Source organism: Acipenser ruthenus, chromosome 2 (assembly GCF_902713425.1).
Source record: "Acipenser ruthenus chromosome 2, fAciRut3.2 maternal haplotype, whole genome shotgun sequence".
Classification (NCBI taxonomy): domain Eukaryota; kingdom Metazoa; phylum Chordata; class Actinopteri; order Acipenseriformes; family Acipenseridae; genus Acipenser; species Acipenser ruthenus.
In genome coordinates, this window is record NC_081190.1 from 61,910,102 (window position 1) to 61,934,314 (window position 24,213).

The 24,213-nt window shown below is 36.0% G+C and overlaps 1 protein-coding gene across 16 annotated transcripts in view; it reads right to left on the reverse strand.

The window, feature by feature from the left end:
- LOC117409088 (teneurin-3) overlaps positions 1-24,213 on the reverse strand; it is a 428,090-nt gene that overhangs the window by 216,950 nt on the left and 186,927 nt on the right. For all 16 annotated transcript variants that reach the window (XM_034014709.3, XM_034014714.3, XM_034014715.3 and 13 more), the window contains 2 exons: positions 12,005-12,304; positions 5,945-6,220 (listed from right to left, as the gene is read on the reverse strand). In XM_034014709.3, the coding sequence (XP_033870600.3) occupies positions 5,945-6,220; positions 12,005-12,233 (505 nt within the window). In that variant the 5' untranslated portion in view covers positions 12,234-12,304. The remainder of the gene's footprint in view (positions 1-5,944; positions 6,221-12,004; positions 12,305-24,213) is intronic.

Consider the following 24,213-nt stretch of genomic DNA (forward strand, 5'->3'; position numbering starts at 1 on the left):
TTCTTTTTAAACAGATGAAGGTCTTTTGCCCGAAACGTCCTGAAAATAAAATATTTTTTAATCTTTTAAACTTGTTTGTGTACATCTTTTAAAAAAATTTTCTTTCATTATATATATATATATATATATATATATATATATATATATATATATATATATACATATATACATATATACACACACAGTACTGTGCAAAAGTTTTAGGCAGGTGTGAAAAAATGTTGTAAAGTAAGAATGCAAAAATAGACATGTTAATAGATTATATTTATCAATTAACTAAATGCAAAGGGAGTGAACAGAAGAAAAATCTAAATCAAATCCATATTTGGTGTGACCACCCTTTGCCTTCAAAACAGCATCAATTCTTCTAGGTACACTTGCACAAAGTCAGGGATTTTGTAGGCATATAGTCAGGTGTATGATTAAACAATTATACCAAACAGGTGCCAATGATCATCAATTCAATATGTAGGTTGAAACACAATCATTAACTGAAACAGAAACAGCTGTGTAGGAGGAATAAAACTGGGTGAGGAACAGCCAAACTCAGCTAACAAGTTGAGGTTGCTGAAGACAGTTTACTGTCAAAAGTCATACACCATGGCAAGACTGAGCACAGCAACAAGACACAAGGTAGTTATACTGCATCAGCAAGGTCTCTCCCAGGCAGAAATTTCAAGGCAGACAGGGGTTTCCAGATGTGCTGTCCAAGCTCTTTTGAAGAAGCACAAAGAAACGGGCAATGTTGAGGACCGTAGACGCAGTGGTCGGCCAAGGAAACTTACTGCAGCAGATGAAAGACACATCATGCTTACTTCCCTTCGCAATCGGAAGATGTCCAGCAGTGCCATCAGCTCAGAATTGGCAGAAAACAGTGGGACCCTGGTACACCCATCTACTGTCCGGAGAAGTCTGGTCAGAAGTGGCCTTCATGGAAGACTTGCGGCCAAAAAGCCATACCTCCGACGTGGAAACAAGGCCAAGCGACTCAACTATGCACGAAAACACAGGAACTGGGGTGCAGAAAAATGGCAGCAAGTGCTCTGGACTGATGAGTCAAAATTTGAAATATTTGGCTGTAGCAGAAGGCAGTTTGTTCGCCGAAGGGCTGGACAGCGGTACACGAATGAGTGTCTGCAGGCAACAGTGAAGCATGGTGGAGGTTCCTTGCAAGTTTGGGGCTGCATTTCTGCAATTGGAGTTGGGGATTTGGTCAGAATTAATAGTCTCCTCAATGCTGAGAAGTACAGGCAGATACTTATCCATCATGCAATACCATCAGGGAGGCATCTGATTGGCCCCAAATTTATTCTGCAGCATGACAACGACCCCAAACATACAGCGAAAGTCATTAAGAACTATCTTCAGCGTAAAGAAGAACAAGGAGTCCTGGAAGTGATGGTATGGCCCCCACAGAGCCCTGATCTCAACATCATCGAGTCTGTCTGGGATTACATGAAGAGAGAGAAGCAACTGAGGCTGCCTAAATCCACAGAAGAACTGTGGTTAGTTCTCCAAGATGTTTGGGCCAACCTACCTGCCGAGTTCCTTCAAAAAATGATTGTGTTTCAACCTACATATTGAATTGATGATCATTAGCACCTGTTTGGTATAATTGTTTAATCATACACATGACTATATGCCTACAAAATCCCTGACTTTGTGCAAGTGTACCTAGAAGAATTGATGCTGTTTTGAAGGCAAAGGGTGGTCACACCAAATATTGATTTGATGTAGATTTTTCTTCTGTTCACTCACTTTGCATTTTGTTAATTGATAAATATAAACTATTAACATGTCTATTTTTGAAAGCATTCTTACTTTACAGCATTTTTTCACACCTGCCTAAAACTTTTGCACAGTACTGTATATATGAAATAAAACATTTTTTAAAACATATATACACACACACGTACGTTACTGGATCCTCAGCTAAATAAATAAAATGCAAAATAAAAAAAAAAAATACTAAAACGCAATATCATCCAGAACTCCGCTGCTCGCCTGGTGTTCTCTCTGCCTCGTTTCTCCCACGCAACTCCACTGCTCCGCTCACTCCACTCGCTCCCGATCACCGCTCGCATCCAGTTCAAGACTCTTGTACTAGCCTACAGCTACCTCCAGACCCTCATCTCTCCCTACACCCCCACTCGACCTGCACTAGAATACTGGCTGTACCTCCTCTACGCTCCCCTGCCTCCAGAGCCCGCTCCTTCTCCACCCTCGCCCCGCAGTGGTGGAATGACCTTCCTACAGATGTGAGGACTGCCCAGTCCCTGACCACCTTCCGGCGCCTCCTCAAGACAGCACCTGTAGAACTCCTCTTTTCCCTCTAGACACTTTATCACTCTTCCTTAATGTGCTTTACTTGCTCGAATCTGTTCCCTATTTTACTGCATTTAATTCAGTACTTTAGAGTACTGTAATCTGTCACAGGTTTTATTTAATCTGTAGTATTTTGTATTTAATTATATCCTGATGTAACTATCACTGACACTGTTATCTGCTCCATTATTGAATTGTATTTTGTCATACACTTGCACAGTTATTCTATTTTATCTTGCTCTTAATTGTATTAATACTTGTACTGTGATTCTTGAAATGTATTTTTGTTTACGACTGTAAATCGCCCTGGATTATGGTGTCTGTTAAGAAATAAATAAATTAATAATAATAATAATAATAATAATAATAATAATAATAATAATAATAATATATATATATATATATATATATATATATATATATATATATATATATATATATATATATATATATATATATATATATATATATAAACACACACACACACACACACACACACACACACACGTTACTGGATCCTCAGCTAATGCACTATCCCTGCACTACTGCACTAGTAATATGTCACTGAAGATATAACTTATTGTATTTCAATATTAAGCTTGCATTGTGACCCTGTACTGCCCTGTACAGTCACCTTGGATAAATACGTGTGTGTGTGTGTGTGTGTGTATGTGTAAAAATAAAGATGTATGATTAATCATCCTCACCAGGTGTACCAGTTTTTTTGGTTTGTTATTTGATCTCACATTTATCTGTGTTGCTCTCATTTCAGGCTTTGAACATTAGGGGTGAGACATTCATCGTGTATCGTGTATCGCGATACAAGCTTGAAATGAGTAGCTAATATGCCACATTTATTAAACTGTAAATCATGAAAGAAAAGGTCTTGGTTGTTTGAACGTAAACTCCACTTGATCCTAGACATATCCCATTGTGCAATGTGCTGGCTAGACGCTTCTGGAATTTAAGCGGGAATAGAGGAAACAATGGCGAGTTCTTAATTATAAATTAATTTAGGGTTATGGACAAAAATGTGAAATAAATGACTTAATAACAATCTTAAATGAAATGTACATAAAAACATTATTATTATTATTAATAATAATAATAATAATAATAATAATAGGCCCAAATAGCAAGAATGTTTTTTTTCTGTATTCCATTGCTAGCAAGCAGGGAATACTGACACTGTACTAAGGCTTCAGAACAGGCCGCTGCTTGGCCAGTGGGAGTTGAGACAGCTGTGACTCTGGCCAATGGGAGAGTAGAGGTGGCGGAGACAGCCTGCCTTGTTTGTTGTGGACAGAGAGGAATGAGGAAACGAGCAGTGTTAATGCTGATGAAAATTACTTATTAATCCTAATTTTATCATAAAAGTCTTATAATAATATATTGAGTTAAAGTTAAGTATGATGCAATCAAAAACGCAAAAACGATGCAATTAAAAAAATTAAAACATCACAACTTAATGCTAAAAGACTTGCTATTTAGATTTTTCTAAAGAAACACATGAACAAAGTTTGTACTTTAATAGTTATCAAACACATTGCTTAGTATTTATTCCTCTCAGAAATGTGGTAAGGAGATTTGGTTAATTAAGTCAAATCTGATATCCCATAAACTCTAGCTGACATACTGCTTTGTCTTTAAACTCAAACAAGTGCTATACTACTTAGTGGTAAATACATATCATTGATTTTCAACTGAATCTGTGTATAGATCGGAAATATTTTCAAGTCCATCAAGCAGAGATTAGTTTATCATAAGTATTGTGATACGAATCGTATCGTGGCTTGTGTATCGTGATACATATTGTATCGTGACCTTGGTGTATCGTCTCACCCCTAGTGAACATGCAATTTATCAACCAAAATGAGCGATTATGTGTTTTTTCCCCTTGTAATTAAATGTACTGCTTTACCTGTCTCCAAGGTTTTTAGCCTGTTTTATGTTTGAACAAAAAAAAAACTGTTTGGGGAAAAAAAGTATAATTATAACTGTACACTATTTTGTTCGTAAATAAGCAAACTAATGTTACAAACTGCAATACAAGAACATTTAGTTTGGTACCGGTAATTAAAGATATTAATTTGTACAATTAGGAACCAACTGGCCCTCAAAGGACTTGCATGTTTTTTGAAATTAGGTCCCTAGACAACTAACCACCTGAAATCCTGACTGCTTTAACATAATTCCTAACAAATCTATTCAAATAATACTAATGATAAAGAAAGAATAAGGCTGATTCAGCATTTTTTCGCTTTCAAAATCATTAATTAAAACAATATTACTGCTACCATTGATTTTTTTTCAAGGACAAGAAAAAAAAAAAAAAAGAAACTTACAAAAAAAGCACACGTCATTATTTTCAAATCTCCATGTACTGTAGTTCTACAAACAGGCCACTTTAACACATTTTCTATAAAGACAAATGGTTTGTTCTTAAACTGGATTCAATAATATATATTTTTTTTATGAAAGTAAATTAAATACGGAATACATTACCAACCAAGAAAATATATAGTCTGTCAAAAATATCCTTGCAAGTGTTCCTATAATGGTACATCGCTTCTCACTGTAATGTTAGCAGTCATATAGCTGTGGTAGCATTTTTTTTCTAGTTTCTTAATAACAAATATAACATATTTAAAACATGTCATGTTACTGTCAATAGCCAGAGGTAACACACTAGTAATATAACACTATGAAAAAAAGAACCTTGCTTTCATTTTCTTACTAAAAATACAAAAATGACCTGTCACACCTCTTACACTACAAATGCAGAAATTCCATGACCCGTATGAACTCTGTATATATCACAGCATTAAAAAGTATTTCCTGGCAATTGTGTACCTCGTTAAAAAAGAAATGTGAGAAATAACTGTATGATTAAATTGAACAAGCAGCATAAAAGCAATGCCCAAACATAATCTGTGGGCTTTCTTTTATAACAAAATTAATGACTTTTACAATAAACAAAAAGCCCTTTTTTAATTAGGAAACGCCACTTGTTATGTAACTTCAGCTGTAACTTACTCCCTGAAGCACAGTGTATAGTTATTTATTATATATTTTTTTTTTACCATTTCAGGTCACACACATCATCTCTACTAGTTTCAAGCATGATCAAATTTGCACTTCAAACCACTGAACCCTTTTAATAAAGCATTGTATGTGCTCACTCATCCATTTTAGCATTATGAAATTTCTTAGACATCTTGTAGTGGAAGTTACAAAGGTATCTTTGATTACAGTCTAGCCCTAGAGGTAACTTCATAACAACTTGCTTTGCATCCCTGCAGAGAACAATACAGGTGATGCAGTCTCATGTAGATGTCTCTTTTCTTCTACACATGGAAGCCATCAAACTCATTAATCCCCTAACTATGGCTGTGGCTTTTTGTCAGTACAACTTCAGAGAAATGTATCGCTATTTAGGCAACACTGCATTTACAATAAATTGTTATTCAACATCATAAACGTTTCATGCATAGCACAGCTGTTCCATGTTAAATGTCAATTCCTTTTCAAATTACATAATGTTTGGACTCCCTCTCCCTACAAAGTGTGTAGAAGAACAGAGTTGGGGTTAAAAAAAAAAGGGGTGAAAGCGACTCACCATTCTCACTGTCGGACTTGTTTTCATGTTCTGTGTCGGTTAGAGTAAGGGCCGAATTGGAGCGGCTTGACAGACACGAACTGCGTCCCGTCTTGACCCCTTGGCCCCACAATCGCATGGCGTGCTCAGGAGACATCACTTCATGTTCGGTGTCAGCATCTGACCCTGCACCCACGGAGTACCCTCGGTGGGGGAGGCCCATTTCTGCACAAAAGGCCAATCCTCTACGAGTTGCCGGTTCACAAATCCCCAGCTGCCTCAGGGTAAAATTCTGCCCTGTTTCAAGGAAAATAAACAACCAAAATTTGCTTTTTTAAAACACATACAGCTCAAGGCAAACAGTTGCGTAAATTTAAGTTTTTTTTCTCATATATCACCGGAGTTTTGTTTATCAGGGCCTCTGGATGTTACGCCTAAGTAGCTTCTTTTGTTTCCACTATTCAAGACCCTTCTCTTGCATCCTCGGCTATCAGTGCTGTTTTGTTAGCTACTTAAGTAACTATGAAGTCCATTCAGGTGTTGGAGAAACACAATCGGTCAGGTAAAACAGGGGAGGGCAACATTCTTTTAAGGGTTCTAAACAGTGGTGAGTTCCTGGCTTTAGAATTGGGTGAAAATTGATAGCCCGACCCTTTTAAGGATTATCTCAGGTCACTTAATGTCATATACAGTGTCACCTAAACAGCATAAATCCACAGTGACACCTGTCAGAGGCGAACCCACAATCTTCTTTAATTAAATGATTTAAAGGGTTCATCAGGACTGATTCAAATTTGTAAAAGCTGTCCTTTAATCCACAATTTTCAGGTGTCAAAGAAAAAAAAAAAAAAAAAAAGCCAACATGAGTTTTTTGTTGTTGATTGAGTCAGCAAAGCAAGTTTTGTGAGTTCATCAAGTTACACAATACACTAACCTATATAGTACACCACATATTACTACCGTAAAGTGCAACCACCAAATTAATAAATCCATGTGCAAATAACGTGTCTCCAGTTGTATACTGTAGTTATATTTGCTTTCAGAAAGACATGGAAGACAACTTTGTACACTTTTAAAAATTCTAAAAAGTAAATTATGGTCCAGAAAAATGGGTGGATCAGTAACTGTCAATATTCTACCTCACAATTTACCTGGTAAAAGTTAAAGCCTAAATATCTAAAGAAAACATTATTTCTATGCTGATTCCTGCCATGCTTTCATATGCATAATGACTTTACTGCTGTCAGCTGAACCAGATAGGCCTATTTTGAAGTCAAAAACTGCAAACACTTACAAAGGACCTTTTTAAAATTATGAAAATGATCTGCTACAATTGGCCACAAGTCAAACAACCTTTGTTACATATTTACAGACTTAACACCTGAGAAGAGCACATTGCTTTAATGATTATGCACAATGACAGCGTGATAAAGAATGGACTTCTGCAGTCCCTTTCATTGACTCTTAATCAAACTGCAATACGCAAAACATATATTAGGGATTTCCAAGTCTGGCCCTATCACATGTCTATTTTTTAGTTTCCAGATCCTTAAATATTTATATTAAACCTGCATTGCTCGTAAATGCACACAGAAGATCAATTTGATACTCCAAACCACCGCACTAGATGCCAGTATGCCTGTTGTGATTGTTCTGGGCACATGAAGCTACAATGCGTGTTCTGCAATAAAACTTGGAAAATACAGTAAATGATTTATTCAACCATGTTTAACATTTACACATCTTCATAGATGACCACAAGGGAGAAAAAGCCGAGGAAAAATGCAGTTTAAGGGAAAAAACAACATCTAAAAAGCCCTCTGCTGAATTAATGTTATTTAGGTTGATTTCCATTAAATGAGAGTAGGTGTTAAAACATGATGCTGATATTGAACTCAGCTCTCACCAAGATAAGCACAAACTAAGACATAGCTTCTTTTACTGTAAACTAAAGTGATCCATCTGTGTTTCCTTCCATCTGATGATGTAGATAGCCTTCTGCCTGGTGTTGATGGCTGAAGTGTAATGCTGGCTCCAGGGATCAGCCTATTTTGCCTCCTGGCGCATCAGCACACACAATGGCTGCAATGCTGGCTCCAGAGACCTTCGCTCAACTGATCTTGGATTGTTATGTGTTTTCTCTGTTCAGCTACGTTCTATGGGCGACAGGGTTTTTTGTTGTTATGCCCCAAAACCTTGGAACACCATTCCTAAAGAGATCAGGGATTCTGCCACTCTTAATGCTTTTAAATCTAGCTTAAAGACCTACTTTTATAGAAAGACATTTTTATGACTGTTTTTATTTTCTGTTTTGTTTGTTTGTAAAGCGCTTTGAGATGTTACTTTTAAAAGGCGCTATATAAAATAAAGTTTATTATTATATTATTATCTACCACAGTGCGGCCTCCCTAGTGCATCAACATGACAACCATCTGTACTGAGCTGAGTAGGGTACTTCTCTGGGGTCTAAGTGGGCACCTTCCATCCTTGGTGTTTCGTTGACTAGCCCACGACACCTAAAGAGGGCTCGGCTCCTCTCTGCTGCTTCAGATAAGTTCTTCACTATGAGTCGCAACTCTTGACCACTGAATCCAATGTCTCTGAGAAACTGGGTTGTGGAGTGTACCCCAAATCCTCGGCAACCCACCTCCTCTGGGTAAACCTGGACTCTCCATCCTCGCTGTTTCGCTTCAGCAGCTAGTTGTGCGTACTGAAGCTTCTTCCTTTCATACGCCTCATCCACAGCATCCTCCCATGGCACTGTTAACTCTACCAGGTGATCTTGCGTTGTTCCACACTCTCCCATCTCATCCATTCTCCCTGCTTGGCTTGCTTGGTATTAAATTGGATCCCACAGGTTATGCTATTAAAGTTTTCCAATCAGTGGAATTAAGAAATAATTCCCAGCAGAGGAGAAAAACACTCAGAGAAATTAGTTATTTAACAAAAGGGTTTTTTTTCTTTTCTTTGTTCTCTATGTGGTGTGCAGGGATATTACCTCCCGCCTCAGGCAGGTTACCAGGACCATTTCAGACAATCAACTTGCCAAGAGCAGTCAATGTGCTCTCCATAGGACAAACAGAAAATATTCATTTATCATTTTTTTCCTAAACACACACAGTTTTGTGGCTTGATGAAACAAAAATTGAGCTATTTGGTCACACTGCTAGTCGTTATGTTTGGAGAAAGTCCGGTGAGTCATACAAAGAAAAAACACCATACCTACTGTCAAGCATGGAGGTGGTAATATCCTTCTATGGGGCTGTTTTTCCTCTAATGGCACAGGAAATTTAGTTCCAATACATGATCAAATGGATTCCATAGCATAGCAAAAGATACTGGCCAATCATCTGGCCAATCATCAATCCACTACAAAACTTGGTTTGAAGCGCAACCTGACGTTCCAACACAACGATCCAAAGTACACATCAAAATCTACTTCAGAATGGTTAAAGAAGCATAAAATCAAGGTTCTGGAATAGCCTAGTCAAAGTCCCGATCTAAATCCGACTGAGAATCTTTGGTATGAGTTGAAGGCTGTGCACAAGAGCAGTCCTTGGAATTTGAATGAACTGGAACAATTTTGAATTGAAGAATGGTCCAAAGGAATCATGCCAAAAGCTCATTGACAAATATCCTAATTGTTTAAAATAGGTTATTATTGCTATAGGTGCCTCAACTAGCTATTAAATTTCATTTTCCTTGTCAGGATATCAATACTTTTGAATTGGAGTTTTGCAAAAAAAATTGCTGAAATAAATAAATAAATTCACAAAAGCAAAACCTTTGCTACAAAAGATGTTTACTATAATTATTTGGTTTCGAGAAATTTCTAGAAATTATAAATTTCCATTGGGATACGTAAACTTTTGACGACGTATATATATATGTATATGTGTGTATGTATATGTGTGTATATATATATATATATATATATATATATATATCAGGTATTTTAATCTTCTGTAAATATCTGGGCATGATGCTTACATTAATACATTTTTTTCCTTCTGTTGTTTCTGTGCTCCTAACACAGGTGTTTGTGTGGTTCCAGACCCTTTTCTATTTCAGTGAAATTTGGTTGGATTCAGAAAAGGAAAAAAATCCCTGCCATATATATGTCTTATATATATCCCATTTTGCAGCATCTTAAATTTAAAGAATTGTTTGATTTGATGCTGCGTAAGAGAAACTGTAACCTGAAAAGCTGTATCATTTTCACAGCTACTCAGAATGCACATCAGCCTTAGTGTTTGATTTCATTTACCCCCTGGACTAAACAACCATATTTTACATTCTTTTGAAGAATATAGCCATTTCCTGTGTTTTGCTTGGCAATAAAATTATAAATTCATAATCACATTTTAATTTAAAACCACCCATCATTAATTCTAGGTATAATTGTGCACACAGCAAACAATGTGGCATCTTTCTCATGTGGATATTTTAATATATAATCCAATTACAATAATGGTACATGTCATTATTTTGTTTTCTGTACTGAAGAATGCATATCAATTGTTTTCTTATAAAATGAGTCTCCATACTACACTATGTTTTGATTTGTTATTGTATCCTTTTCATGTAACCTTATACTGCATAATATTGTTTTTCTTTTTTATTATGTTTCTTAACAAGGAAAAAATCTTAGTTTTCCAGCATGCTGTCAATGTGATTAACAGATTCCATATTCCAAGAGCTGGAAAGACAAATATTTAGATTGGCTAAAAAGTTCCAAAATGTTAAGTGGTATACAGAAATGTAAAATACCAACAGTACAGGAATTGTTCTTCTATAGTGCTAGTTTTGGTACACACATTGAAATAGCTACAACTGGCCAAGAGTTACCTGAAGAATACAGCAGAAAACGCATTATTATTAGTTGTAGTAGTCACAGTCGTAGTATTGAGCAATAACAGCATAGAACACTTACAGGAAAATAAATTTGTGCCTCTTATGATAAAATCATGTTCACTGAATTGTGCTTTTGCCAGTATTTGTTTTATTATATGAATTCTCAAGGTTAAAACGATTCACGTTATTTTTGTTACTGATTAAGTCATTTTTTTTTTTAAGTTTCCTAAGAAAAAATAAGAAATGACTTGCTTCAGATGGCATGCAATTACCGTACAATAAGATAGTGATGGCTGTTTAATTACATTTTAAATAAACACTGATTAACATGCAATACAATTTGTCATGATAAGATAATTACGTTAAGTAATTCAGCATTTTCTTTTAAATCAACTATTTATTATTAATGGTTGTGTATAACAATTAATAACCCTGTAATTAACTATATGCAATGTTCTTCCTATATATAAAATATGCATGTAACAAATCATGTCCTGACATTTTAATCACAGCACTATTAGGTTTGACTACATAACAAATATGTTTTAATATAAAGCTGATAATTACACCATTACCACATTATCTATTATTTACTTATTAAATAGAGATAGTTGGTTCAAAATTAACAAGATTTATTAACAATTTTTAAGCTACTTCAAAATTATTTGCTTGTATTCCCTATTTTCTAAAACAATCATCTGACTATTTGATCTATTATGTGCACATCCGTTAGTATCATGATTTTTTCAAGAAAGAATAACATAACAAAAAAAAAATGACCAAACCAGGTTTAATTTACTGGATTGGAAGTAGTATTGCAGTTTCTTATTCAATTGTAATTGTAATTGGTGTTTTTCTTTTCTTTTGAGACATAAATTGTGTTGCAAATTTACTTTTTTAGGCTACTTGTGTCTAACAGTAAAACTGTTGGATTTAAGAAAAAATAAAAAAATCTCTGATGTGGTTCTCATACCACTAGGTTAAACTTGATCTCAATAAATCAGTCTAAATACTTCAGTAATGCTTCAGTTTGGTCATTGCACTGTTTTAAATAATACTTCTGTTAATATAACAGTTTGTGTATTAAGCAACTAAAACTGTTGAGTTTAAAATGAGACTAAAGCCACAGTGAAAAAATACATTTAATAACATAGCCCAGTACACAATTAACAATGTGGATTGCAACCTCACAGTCCAAAAACAAAACAAACTTCTGCTTCCGCTCACCTTGCTGGGTATACTCATCTGCCTCCCTGTGAACCATTTCTTTCACTCGGTTTCCGTACAGCAGTCTTGAAGAGTCATGATCCAAAGCTTTGAGGGTCTCGCTGGAGCTGTAAGATTTTTGGGTAGGCACTCGACACCCCTCACTATCCACAGAGTCAGTGTAACGGCGTTCTTTGTCTCGCCTGCTCTTTGTCAGCGAGCAGTAAGGCCTGCGTTCTTTCACATCCATACTTGAGGCATTCTGTGTCCACAACAGTCTAGCTCACTGGAAACTCCACCCTGCATTCAGCTTAGGTCTACCTGGTCAAACAGAAAGCAGACAGCGGTCAGATAAGACTAATCTGAGCACTTAATCTTCAAGGATTCACAAATCCCCGTGGAGTCTTATGTGCAAACATTTGCATGCATGAACTCCTGATTTGGATGGTGAACGTGAAAAGGGGAATCTTAATTGATTACTAGCCCTCACTGTGATACATCACAGCTCATAGCTTGAATAGATACAATAAACAGAATTACAAGTAAATGCATTGAATAAAATAACAGAGCAGAAAAAAGAAATCACATCATATTATGAAATTATTGGTTTTACTTACTACTGCACCCAAAAGCCATTTTTGGTTGCTCTTTTTGCTTTCCAGTCAGTGTTAATGCAACATATTTTGCTCTCGCTCCATATCATGTAATGAATCTGAATCTTTTGATAAAAAGTTTTCTGGTTGAAATCCGTTCTACACTCTGGAACAGACTAGGATGCATCACTGCACTGCAAATACTTTGATAAACAAATCTGATTTTTCAATCAGGCTAATGAGAAAACAAATGTTTTCCTGCATACATTTCCTTTCCAATGAGTCTGTTTCACTGATCAGAGACAAATGACATTGCCAAGCCAGTAGAATTTATGAAAAGTTTGGGCGTTTAAGCTAAAAAGGAAAGAATGATTAATAATTGTTTTGGTACTATCTGTACAGCTCATCTCCAATTTTGGCCTCTAAACATTTTTCTCCCACTGACTGGTCTAACTAATGTTAAGAAATCATCCCTTTGTGGGCTGAACGCTTTGAACTCCTCTGGAAATTACATTCCTTGGGCCAAATGTATCATGTTCTGTACTTCGATAAGTGCAATTTGCATATATTTTATGGAAAAGAAAAGAAAATAGTCGTTTTAAATTAGCAAACATAGAAACTTTAGCGCTCCTACTTTCCTGCTAAATGTCTTTAATTTTTGTTATAATGAAACTACCATTTCTTTTCAATGGTACAGCAGATTTATATCCCAAAAAGAAACACTTAACACACATCATTGGAGAGGGTAAGACTACCTATTCTCTTCATTTATTATCTTGTAAACATTCACAGCAGTTGATAAGGACCAAGGAATGAGAGGACATTGTCACTGGAGTTGTGAGTAAAGCATATGGGAAATTTAGGATTGCTGTCTAAACATTTACACAAAACACAAATCTTTTTATGTTAATATCAGGTAAGAACTCAAAGTACAGTATAACCATAAAATAATGCAGGTTTGGGATGAAACACACCAGAAAAGAAACATGCACTAGTGACAGCTTTTTTTTTTTTTTTTGCATATACATAAATTGAAATCAGAAGCACAATACCAGATGCTGCTGATGTTGGATATTTTATTTGTAATTTGTACTGCTCGGTACATCCAAGAGAAAAACAAATCTAAAACAAGCAATAAACAAACCGAGCAAAATACTTTTTTTGATTCTCTCCAGCGAATTCAACAATTCCGACAACCAATCACACATAAAACATATTAAAAGCAAACACAGAAGACTGAAAAACATAATGTGCAAAATGTGATGAAAGTTTGACCCCAGTAGCCACTAGATTCAGATAAATCAAAAGTGAAGTGAGCTGGAAAAATGACACTTGGTGAAGAGGTGCTCAGGATGATCTGTAGTCATGGCCTACCATTACTCAGGCTGATGAATCTTAATACCTGGTTATAGTGGGTCATCATGGACTGCGACTCTGCCTAATAATGAGTGCCTGCCTTTGAGCTCATGAACTGTGCTCTACAGAATGTGCCCTCGTGCTAAGTACACTCAATGTGACCTCAGACTGTAGATAGCAATACAACCTGTGCTACCAGTGAGCCAAATACATTTTAAACTTATTCGCTTCATCAGTTACTAATAGCCCGGGCAAAACAGGAGCACCTGGCAGTTTTCATTAACCACAAGATACTGACAGTATTTTTTTTTTTTTTGCTGAGAATTACTTTTACCCACATTAGGGGTATGACTCTCCAAGTGCCATTATGCAGTATTAAAATGTGTCTACTCAACTATCATCCCCAGCACTAATTACAAATTAATAATACTGTAACAAGGAGAAAAGCGCTTCTTCATTGTTCAACATATTATTCTGGAACATTACAAAATCACTACTTTAATTACTCATGAATTCATTATAATTCTTGCCTGGTTAACCTGAAGTATGATGAATGATCCAGTTATGTATTTAACAGTAAAAACAGTAAATGAAAAACAACTCTTTTAAACATACCCCATATTGCATCGCTATGACCCATATTCTTTGTATATTTAAATGATGTGCTTTGTTACAAGCTTTTCCTTTGGAGGATTACCTGCTGAAACAGCACATCTTCCTTACTGAGCTTCTTTGTTCCATAATTACATTTCAGAAAATCTGTGCTAAATATTAACAGAGATCCCTTTGACCCAGCTTTCTATAAATAAAGGTAACAAAAGGAAACATTCCCTTTTACGTCTTAAAGTAAGATACTGTCCCCTCCGTCTGTGTTTTTTTTATTTTGTTTGTAAATAGTTTTTGTGATCTGGGCTCTTTGATGTTTTACTGAGTCGGGCATTAGAACACATTTATTCCTTGCTTCAATACTGTGCTGCTGCCATCACCAATAACAATAGTAAGCTTTCAGTGTTGTGAATAATTTACATCATGTGTCTCTTCTCTTCTGTTCTGTTATGTAGTAAGAACAGAACGAGGAGAAAACAAGGGCACTTTCATACCAGCTGCTGACGTTTCCACTCTGACACCAGGCTCCCTGAATGATATTCCCATTGTTTGATACACACTTTGTCCTCAGCAAAGGCTCAACAGCATTTTTTTTTCTCCGTGCACAGGATTGTAAGGCTTTCAAGTTGTAACAGCTACATTTCTTTCTTTTAAAAAATTTAAATCTCAGGTCGTGGCTTGCACAGTCTTATCTCGATGCACAAAAACAATTGACAAATGCACAAACACAAATAATAATACAGAATTAAAACCCTTCTATCAATTCAATAAAATGCAAGAACTACCAAACTACCATATGTGTGTGCTTGTATTTATATATACACGGGTAAAAAATCTGGAACCGGGTAACCGTCTTTTTCGGATAATGATTGAAAAACAAAAAAATTACATATATTAATGTTTTAAGTGCATGATACATATTTAAATACTATATAGTACACATACATTTAGTCCCTTCAGATCAGTAGACTTGTGTAGCCTTTTTAAGGACTGGAAACATTGAAATAATAATAATAATAATAATAATAATAATAATAATAATAATAATAATAATAATAATAATAATAATAATAGGTCAGAGCTTGAATAGTTATTAATGTTAAATGCGCTTCATGCTGTGGGATTCTTTGCGACATATATTGGCCATATTCCGCTGTCGTCGTTTTTTTAAAACATGGCATCCAGCAAAGCAGCACTGTGTGGAATTTCTTTACTAAAGCAGGATAAAATAGAATTTGCAAACTCTGCCAAGGAAATATAGCGTGTGAGTAATGTTTTTCTCATACCGATTTAAAATTTGTACTTTGCACCTACGCATTTCGGAGTGCGTATGCTTTTTCTTTGTTAATCTACTTCATTAAAATTAAAAAAATGTTTACGGTTTTCAGTCTTTTCTGGGGTACACCGCTCACAACACTAGTTATTTGTTTATTTTTTATTTTATTTTTTTTCAAAAATGTAGTCGTTGCCAATTATTTTTATTATTTTCTCCCAATTTGGAATGGCCAATTATTTTTAGGCTCAGCTCACCGCTACCACCCCTGCGCTGACTCGGGAGGGCGAAGACGAACACACACTGGCCTCCGAAGCATGTGCCGTCAGCCGACCAATTTTTTTTCCACACTGCGGACTCACCATGCAGCCACCCAAGAGCTACAGCGTCTGAGGACAAGCAGCTCTCAGGCAGCTTACAGGCAAGCAAGCCCGCAGGCGCCCGGTCAGACTACAGGGGTCGTTGGTGCGCGGTGAGCCGAGGACACCCTGGCCGACCTAGCCCTCCCTCCCCCCGGGCGGCGTGCGGCCAATTGAGCGCTGCCCCCTGGAAGCTCCCGTCCTCGGTCGGCAAAGGAATAGCCTGGACTCGAACTCGCAACGTCCCGACTATAGTGCACATCCTGCACTCCACACGGAGTGCCTTTACTGGATGCGCCACTCGGGAGCCCAATTTATTTTTAAATAAAGACTACTCATTTGATCTTTTTGGTAAGACACTATATCTACGCAATAACTGTAGATAAATCTTCTGTTTTTATTAATAATGGATCACAGAGTTATCACCGACAGAAACCCAACAGGATGTTATGTTGTTTTCTTTCCGATTTAGTTCCTGAGAAGAATAGTCGCCGCGGTTATTATTATTGAGGTGTACATGCCGCTGTGTGGTACATGGATAGTAGCTATTTGTACACTATGGCCCATGCTATAAAAAGTCATATTTGTGCATATTTGTGATGCTGAAAAGTCGTTTTTGGCATGGTCAAGAGTAGCTTGAGCAAAAACCGATGCTCGAAAAACTTATTAGGTGAACAAGAAAACGTAAACACAACCAAGAAAATATTATTTTACTTGGCCATGTTAAAGTTGTAACTAACAGAGGTTGGAGAGCATAGAAACCCAGAAGAAATACACGTGTCTGAGCTTGAGACACCTGGCAAATTACATTTTCTGCGTAACGAAAAATGAAGGCAGTGGGTATGAACTTGGCACAATACGGTCTGTTCAAGTACTGGCAACCTCAGAGACAACAGCATCTGCGAGCAAACAAACCCCCAGCACAGCCCCACTAACTGGCTGGCAGACTCATTTGTACACTCCTACACACAACAAACAAAATATCTTCAGTCCCAATTGTATTTTCAACCAGGCAGTTATGGTCTAAATCTACAATCAAGTACCACAGATGAAGCACTGCAGACCACAAGTGATCTTTGACACAGTGACTCTGATTAAATGCCAATCTAGAGTGCTTCTTACAAGCTCAATATTGAATTGTATTGTAAATAAAACAATGAAATCCTAAGTAGTAGAGTTATTATAAGTTAATTAAATATCACACTATTTTGAATTCAACACTTGTTATTGTCATTTTTGCATTACAAAAAGAGACAGCAGTGACTATGAATCCGAAAGTTCCAGTAGTATTGATAGATATGTTGAACAACAACATAGTTTATCAATTTTTTTAAATTAATATAATATAAAAAATATAGTACATTGGGCTGCAGTACATTGAGAAAATATTTCATCTCGGGGATCTGGGCCATTTCATAAACCACTCGACATAACCCCTTGATGGAATATTTTCTCTTCTAATGCATTAAATCCATCCATACATACATCCATCCATTCATCCATCTATCCACACACACACACACACACACACACACACACACACACACACACACACGCACAATAAGACATGTTTCAACTTGATAATCTGTAGCATACAAACATAATCTGCTATTAGTGAATCATTGTTTGGCTACTTGGGAGAACAGTGTGAAATTGTGGCTGAAAGGCCGTCTTAGCCGTCAATAGGCAACTTAAAGTAACAATGGCATCAAGCAAAGCATTCAATAATTTAAAGGCTGTAAGAAAGCTGACATTTCCAAAGGTGACAAGGAATAAGCTAGCGAGTAGCTACAGATACAGCTCCAAAGCTCACTTAAACCTTGTTGTCTATACACATTAATAAACACTGGATGACAGTGAAGTGATAAGGAACAGATTCATATAATAAAACCAACAAAACAAATTACCTTACGATTCAGCTTTGTATATTTTTACGAGGGAATTGTATTTCTTGTTTAGGTTTTTCCTTTGGCAATTCCTACTGTATTTCTATGTTGTGAGTAGCCACAGAATTAACACTTGAGAAAAAAATATTGGTTCCTGGATATGGGTTTCACTATCAATTCTTCTAAGAAAATCTCATGCTGTATAAATAATCTGAAAACTAAACACCTTTAATGCCTTGCATATTTTAATTAATGCTTCAAATGATAGATTAGTTTGTTTTAAGCTTTTAGAGTATAGCATATGTAGGTTAAAAGAGTGTTGCTTGAAGACGGTTTCTTTCATCAGGAATGATGGATTTATAGTTTACAGAGATAAATCTCTGTGTGTCAGAAACAGAGACACAGCAAAGATCAATAAAATGAGGCCTCCTCTTGCATGATCGTGACCACTGTTTCTTTAGTCCACTGTGGCACTCTTCACCAAGAACCAATCCCTTAGGAGAAGTTCTCAGGTCAAGTTTCATTTAACTTGAAACTTGAGATAGTTGTTCACATTTGACCAACCACTAATAAATTTTCTACTGCATTGTAATTTACTGCCATAGTCCCCTGCATGACGTGAAACCCAAGCTCATTCCAGATTATAAGGAAATGACACACCTCACCCGCAGCTGTGGGACAAAGTGGAACCCCCCAGACATCGATAGCTAATCCAAGTCTATGCTCCCCCCCAAAAAAAAAAATCCATTAGGCTCTACAACTCCATCCCCACAGCTTTGCATATTTTCAAAAAACACAATTGCAGGCTGTCATCTTCTGGCATACGGGACGTTTTTTTTTTTTTTTTACTTGAACAAATTACGGCATATAGTTAAGCTGTTTTTAAAGTGCTACATATGTTTTCTGATTTGATTGTGGAAAATAACAGTTGAAAATTGTACGCTTCACAAGTACATTACATTTTAAAATCGCATTGAATTTAACAATGAATTATTAGATTTGTTCTCTGTCACACAGTTTTCACACAACTGCATAAACTTGTTTTTCAAACCTTCATATACAAACAAAGTTAACTATTTGCATGACAGGCAATATATCCTGTCCAACTATTTTGAACATGTCCCTCCAGTTAAACTAAAATGCCTTCATTATAGTTGGGCCTAAGATTAAAAAGTGTTGCTGCATACCATGCTTTTTGTTCATTGATGGGTAAAAAAAAAAGCCAGATTGTTCTGTTTCATTGTACACTAAAATGTATTCATCATGAATGAGCACTTAATTTATAGATGTTTACAAAGAAAAATACGGTTATGATTTCAATATGAATTATTTTAGGTGCATTCATAATTTAATATGAATTACTATTACCCAATATTTAATTTTTTACAGTTGGAATGCGATGAATGCAAGGAAGCATGCAAGTTGATAATGACTCTGTGCTTGGTTATATGTATTACAGATCAACTGAAATGACAAGCAGGTTTTCACATTACCACGTTTGGAAACACAAGTACACAATGGGTTTAAGAAAACCCTCACAGAAAATGTTATGATGCTTTCGAAGTACCTTTAATTGAAACAGTCAAACTGATGATTGAACTTGTGTTTTTTTATTAACCTTAGTTAATCATCGGTACATCCTTTCTTTGTCACATGAAACAATCTGTTGTATAAACACTTTCATCTGCATCCTAATTTCTTCACAGAACATCATCTGTTGGGTATTTAAAATGCTTTATGTGTTCCATATGGTTACAAACAGCAGTGTTGCAACGTGAAAGTGCTCATAAAACACTTCCCCTTTGAAAATCCTCCCCAATCACCCCACTACTAAAGAGACTTTCACAAAAGTGGCTATACCTGCATTTTTTGTTTCCAGTGTGCTACTGTTAATGCCCCCGTTTCAAACTCTAAATTTTAGATGCTAACCTCAAATAGATTATGTGTCATATTTCTAAATCTAATTTGTACAAGAAAGTTCATTTTGAAATGGCATGTAGAACCTTGCTAGTTTTTCCAATTCAAAAAACATTTCCATTTGAGGCTCACGCAGACCTCAGCATTCTAAACGAGTTATGACAGGGGCAGGTTAAACTGAAAAAAATTAAAAACAATTCCAGGAACTCTCCTGTGTGTATTGTTTTCTCATATTTGTCTCGCTTGCAGCATGATCTGATAACCCTCTCTTATCAACTGCGTGTTAGGAGGTCACAATCGCATGGGAATATATGTATTAAAACTGTCCCATGAGAACAACTGTCTTAAATACATCAAACAATCTAATAATATCAGTATTGTGTATTTTGACCATAGGTTGAAAAACTCATTTAAAAAACGTACATTAGACCAAATAAAAATGGTGTGTGTGTGTGTTTGGACAACAGGTTTCAAAGTTTTTTACTCCAAACTGTAAATCGGGTCATTATTTCAAAATGATAAAACATCTGTTCAAATAAAATTTTGGGAGTGTTTATATTTTTATTTGGTACACAGCAAAGGTGTTATTTTTTACTCTTATTTTCACTTCGAACACTAACATACTTTTAAATCTATTTGTTTGGGAGCTCTTTTTTTCCCCCTTCTGTAATACTGAGAATCGTCCAACTTGTTTGAGGTAGCTTAAAAAAATGCCTGAACCCAGACGTGGTTTGAAATTGTAAACTGGATTACTTCGCTTCAGAAATGACAGTGTGGCTAATAACAAGCGGACCATAGCCAATCTCTTTGAACAGTGTAGCAGAAGAAAATTTTAAAAGCGGGTAGGGTAACCGGTTGGGTCACAATCTGAATACAAAAAATAGATACATTCTAATGAAATAATTATACTGTAGAAAGCGTTTTTTGCTATTCCACTTTAATCATGCTTGACAAAATTAATTTGGCAGTAAATGTTAAGAAGGCTATGTAATCATTAGATTACCAATTTCACCTATTAATTGGCCAGCAGTTCGTTGCTGTCCATCTGGTATAGCGACAGTATTTTACAAAGGATGTATTAATTTGATACCTTTTTACATTTTCCAACATAACCGGTAGCAGCTCTGTGAGTGGCAGATTTCTTAAGCAAGGCAGAACTCGGGAAATAGAACAATGGTTTCTTTGTAAGAGGCAGCAATACTGTAGGCCAGGCATTATTCAGCCTCCAGCACCTGATGTAGCTGTATGCAGGGGTACTATCCAGCTTGCAAGCTTTACTGTAAGGGTTACTATCAAGTATTTGATTCCAGCAATCCACACACACCGGATGTTGACAGGGAATCAATGCTACATAAACCTGGGGCTATGGTATTAAAGGTTGGTCACTATAACAAAGAAAAACAAGACTACATTGAAATTCAACAGAAAAAGCAGGGCAATTATTTTACATCAAACCATATTACTGATAGTCGGCTAGCCATAGGAATCACCATCCTTTGAGATTCGGTTACATTATATTGGTGCTTTAGTGCATTTTATTAACATCAGAAAGATCTGCATTTCAATTACCAGTACTGCACATTGCCTATTACACAGTAAAAAAAAAAAAAAATTCAAAAGGACCATAGCATTTCGATTAGTGCCTATTATCAGATTGCGTTTCTTAATTCTGGTTAACTGAACTTTTTTACGTGAAAGCTGTTAGCTAATGATCTGTGCGGTTTGTTCGATTTTGAGCACTCTGTATTTATCAGACTCATAACATCATATTCTTGGTGGTGTTATGTGTCTGTGGTTTGAATTCATTTTAATAAAGCAGTGCAGCAGGTTTGGAGAAAGCACTGATTATCTCTCTATGGTACAGTAAATACAGTTAGTGCAACATAATGGACGGCACACTTTACAGTGAGCTCTGATGCCGTTGGATAGCAACTAAGCTATACCTTTTGGTAATATGTAAATCAATCGGCAATAATGCATTTGGGACTTAAGTGTAAATTCTGAATGCATCCCCTCAAGGAGTTTTATCTGAATGCATCTCCTCAAGGAGTTTTATCCTGTCAAAATAGAATTATATATATATAATTGTTTCACATAATTGTTATATAGTAATTGTTCTATTTAGAAGCATATGTAAAGTGCATACCAATACGAATCATTTAGGCCGCATCAGACCCATTTTGCTTGTCTTAAACAACACTTACATAAAACCTCTAGCAAATGTCTACTTGTGTGTGTGTGTGTGTATATATATATATATATATATATATATATATATATATATATATATATATATATAAAAGATATTTAAAAATGTCACCACAGAAATCAGTTTAGCTGTAATTTTATACTTTATAATTAAAAGGCCAGACTCATCTTACAAACAGTCATAGCATTATTTTTTGATAATATATCAAAAACACAAACACACACATAGAACTCTAAACATGGATTCCTGTATGGACACAATTAAGGGTCTATTCATAAAGGGTTAACGGCTGTCTTAAAAGGAAAACAGGAGTACATGATCAGATTTCGACCACAGCCACTTATTTAACGACCATTGCTATTCATAAGGGACAACTGACATGTGTCGTTAAGCTCGTACATGAAGGAATATTTAAAACTAACTGAGACAAAAGTTAACGAATACCCCATTAGCATAACGTTTTCATTGGTTCTGCTAATCATAAACCTAATGACAGCAAAATGCTGTTGAAAACTAGGTGTCCTTGAACGTTTGGTGTGGTCAAGTCTAAACTAACAGCCTCATTTAAACATGTAAAAAGTCATCACTATTGTCAAAACAAGTAACCTGAACATTGAACCCCCCCAAAAGAAAATGTAAAATAAACCATACGCAATTTTTTTGTATTATTAGACTGATGTGCACTGTTATACAATTTGATGTCCCTGAGATTCACGCTTTCTACATGAAATCAATATTTTTCAACAAAAATTTCAGGAAGTATTGTAAGGTCCCTCAGGTCACAGAATATGTTTAAATACATGTATATGTTTTTATACATGTATCTCTAAGTAGAATTGTGACAGGATAGCGCTGTGGCCCAAGATGTTACTGGCAGGAACTAGAAACAGAAGCTGCAGTCCAAATAAACGGAGAACAAGGGCCAAAATAAAAGGTTTAACAAAAGACTGCCAGTAGGCTCGGCATTCCGGTGCACACAGCACACAGCACACAGCACACAGCACACAGCACACAGCACACAGCACACAGCACACAGCACACAGCACACAGCACACAGCACACACTCCTCCAAAAAACAAAGGATTCCTGGCTCTTTTTAAACATGGAGCCACTCCCCAATTAGCACTCAATTACCTAATTGGGGAATGGCCAAATCTGTGATTGTTGGCAGGGATAGATTGAATTACTAGATTCAACTCCATGGTGTTCTTAGAAGGGATTAGGGGTACCTCCAAACCACTAGGCTGCTTGAAAATAAAGGATTGCTGGATTAGAAATTGTACATATTTCTGCATTTTTTTATTTATTTTTTTTAAATAAAAGAGGTTATTCTCAATGTTTTTTCAAGAAATAGGTCAGTCATGACAGAAGCCAGCTGAATTCAAGGCAGCCTATTGGGGTCAGCCAGAAAACAATGGAATTCAATCAAATCAGATAACGTTCACTGTACATCTTTTTTGTATTTATTTTTTTAAACTAAATGCATAAGCCAGCCAAGGTTTAAAACAGGAGGTCATATTTCTACATAGCTAGTCCCTGAAGGTTATATTTATTTTAAAATACACAGTAAGTATGCATAATTCTGTATGTATGCAGTAGTATTGCAGTAAAATGTTAATGTCCACAATGCAGCAGTATCTGTACTTTATTGCAATAATACCGAAGAGCATATTGCAAGGACTTTAATTGTAAACACTCTTAAACAGTGACAGACAGACAGAGCTTTAAAGCTGTTTTCTATTGCCTTCTGAAAATGAGATACAACTGGCCAACTTTTGTTAAATTTGAGATATGAGTATTAAGAAAAAGTGGATAACCAAAATCTACATCCACCATATGTTAAAATGTAAGTGCAACATACAGGCAGACAGGCTTCTCTATATATCCCTAGTTACAGATACTATGCTAATTTGTGCTAAATAACATCCTAACCAAGTTTGATCAAAATCGGATAAGTGGGTCTGCAGCTGCATGTAAAGCTCTTAAGTGCGACACACGTACATTAGGGTGCCTCCACTACTGTGCATCACT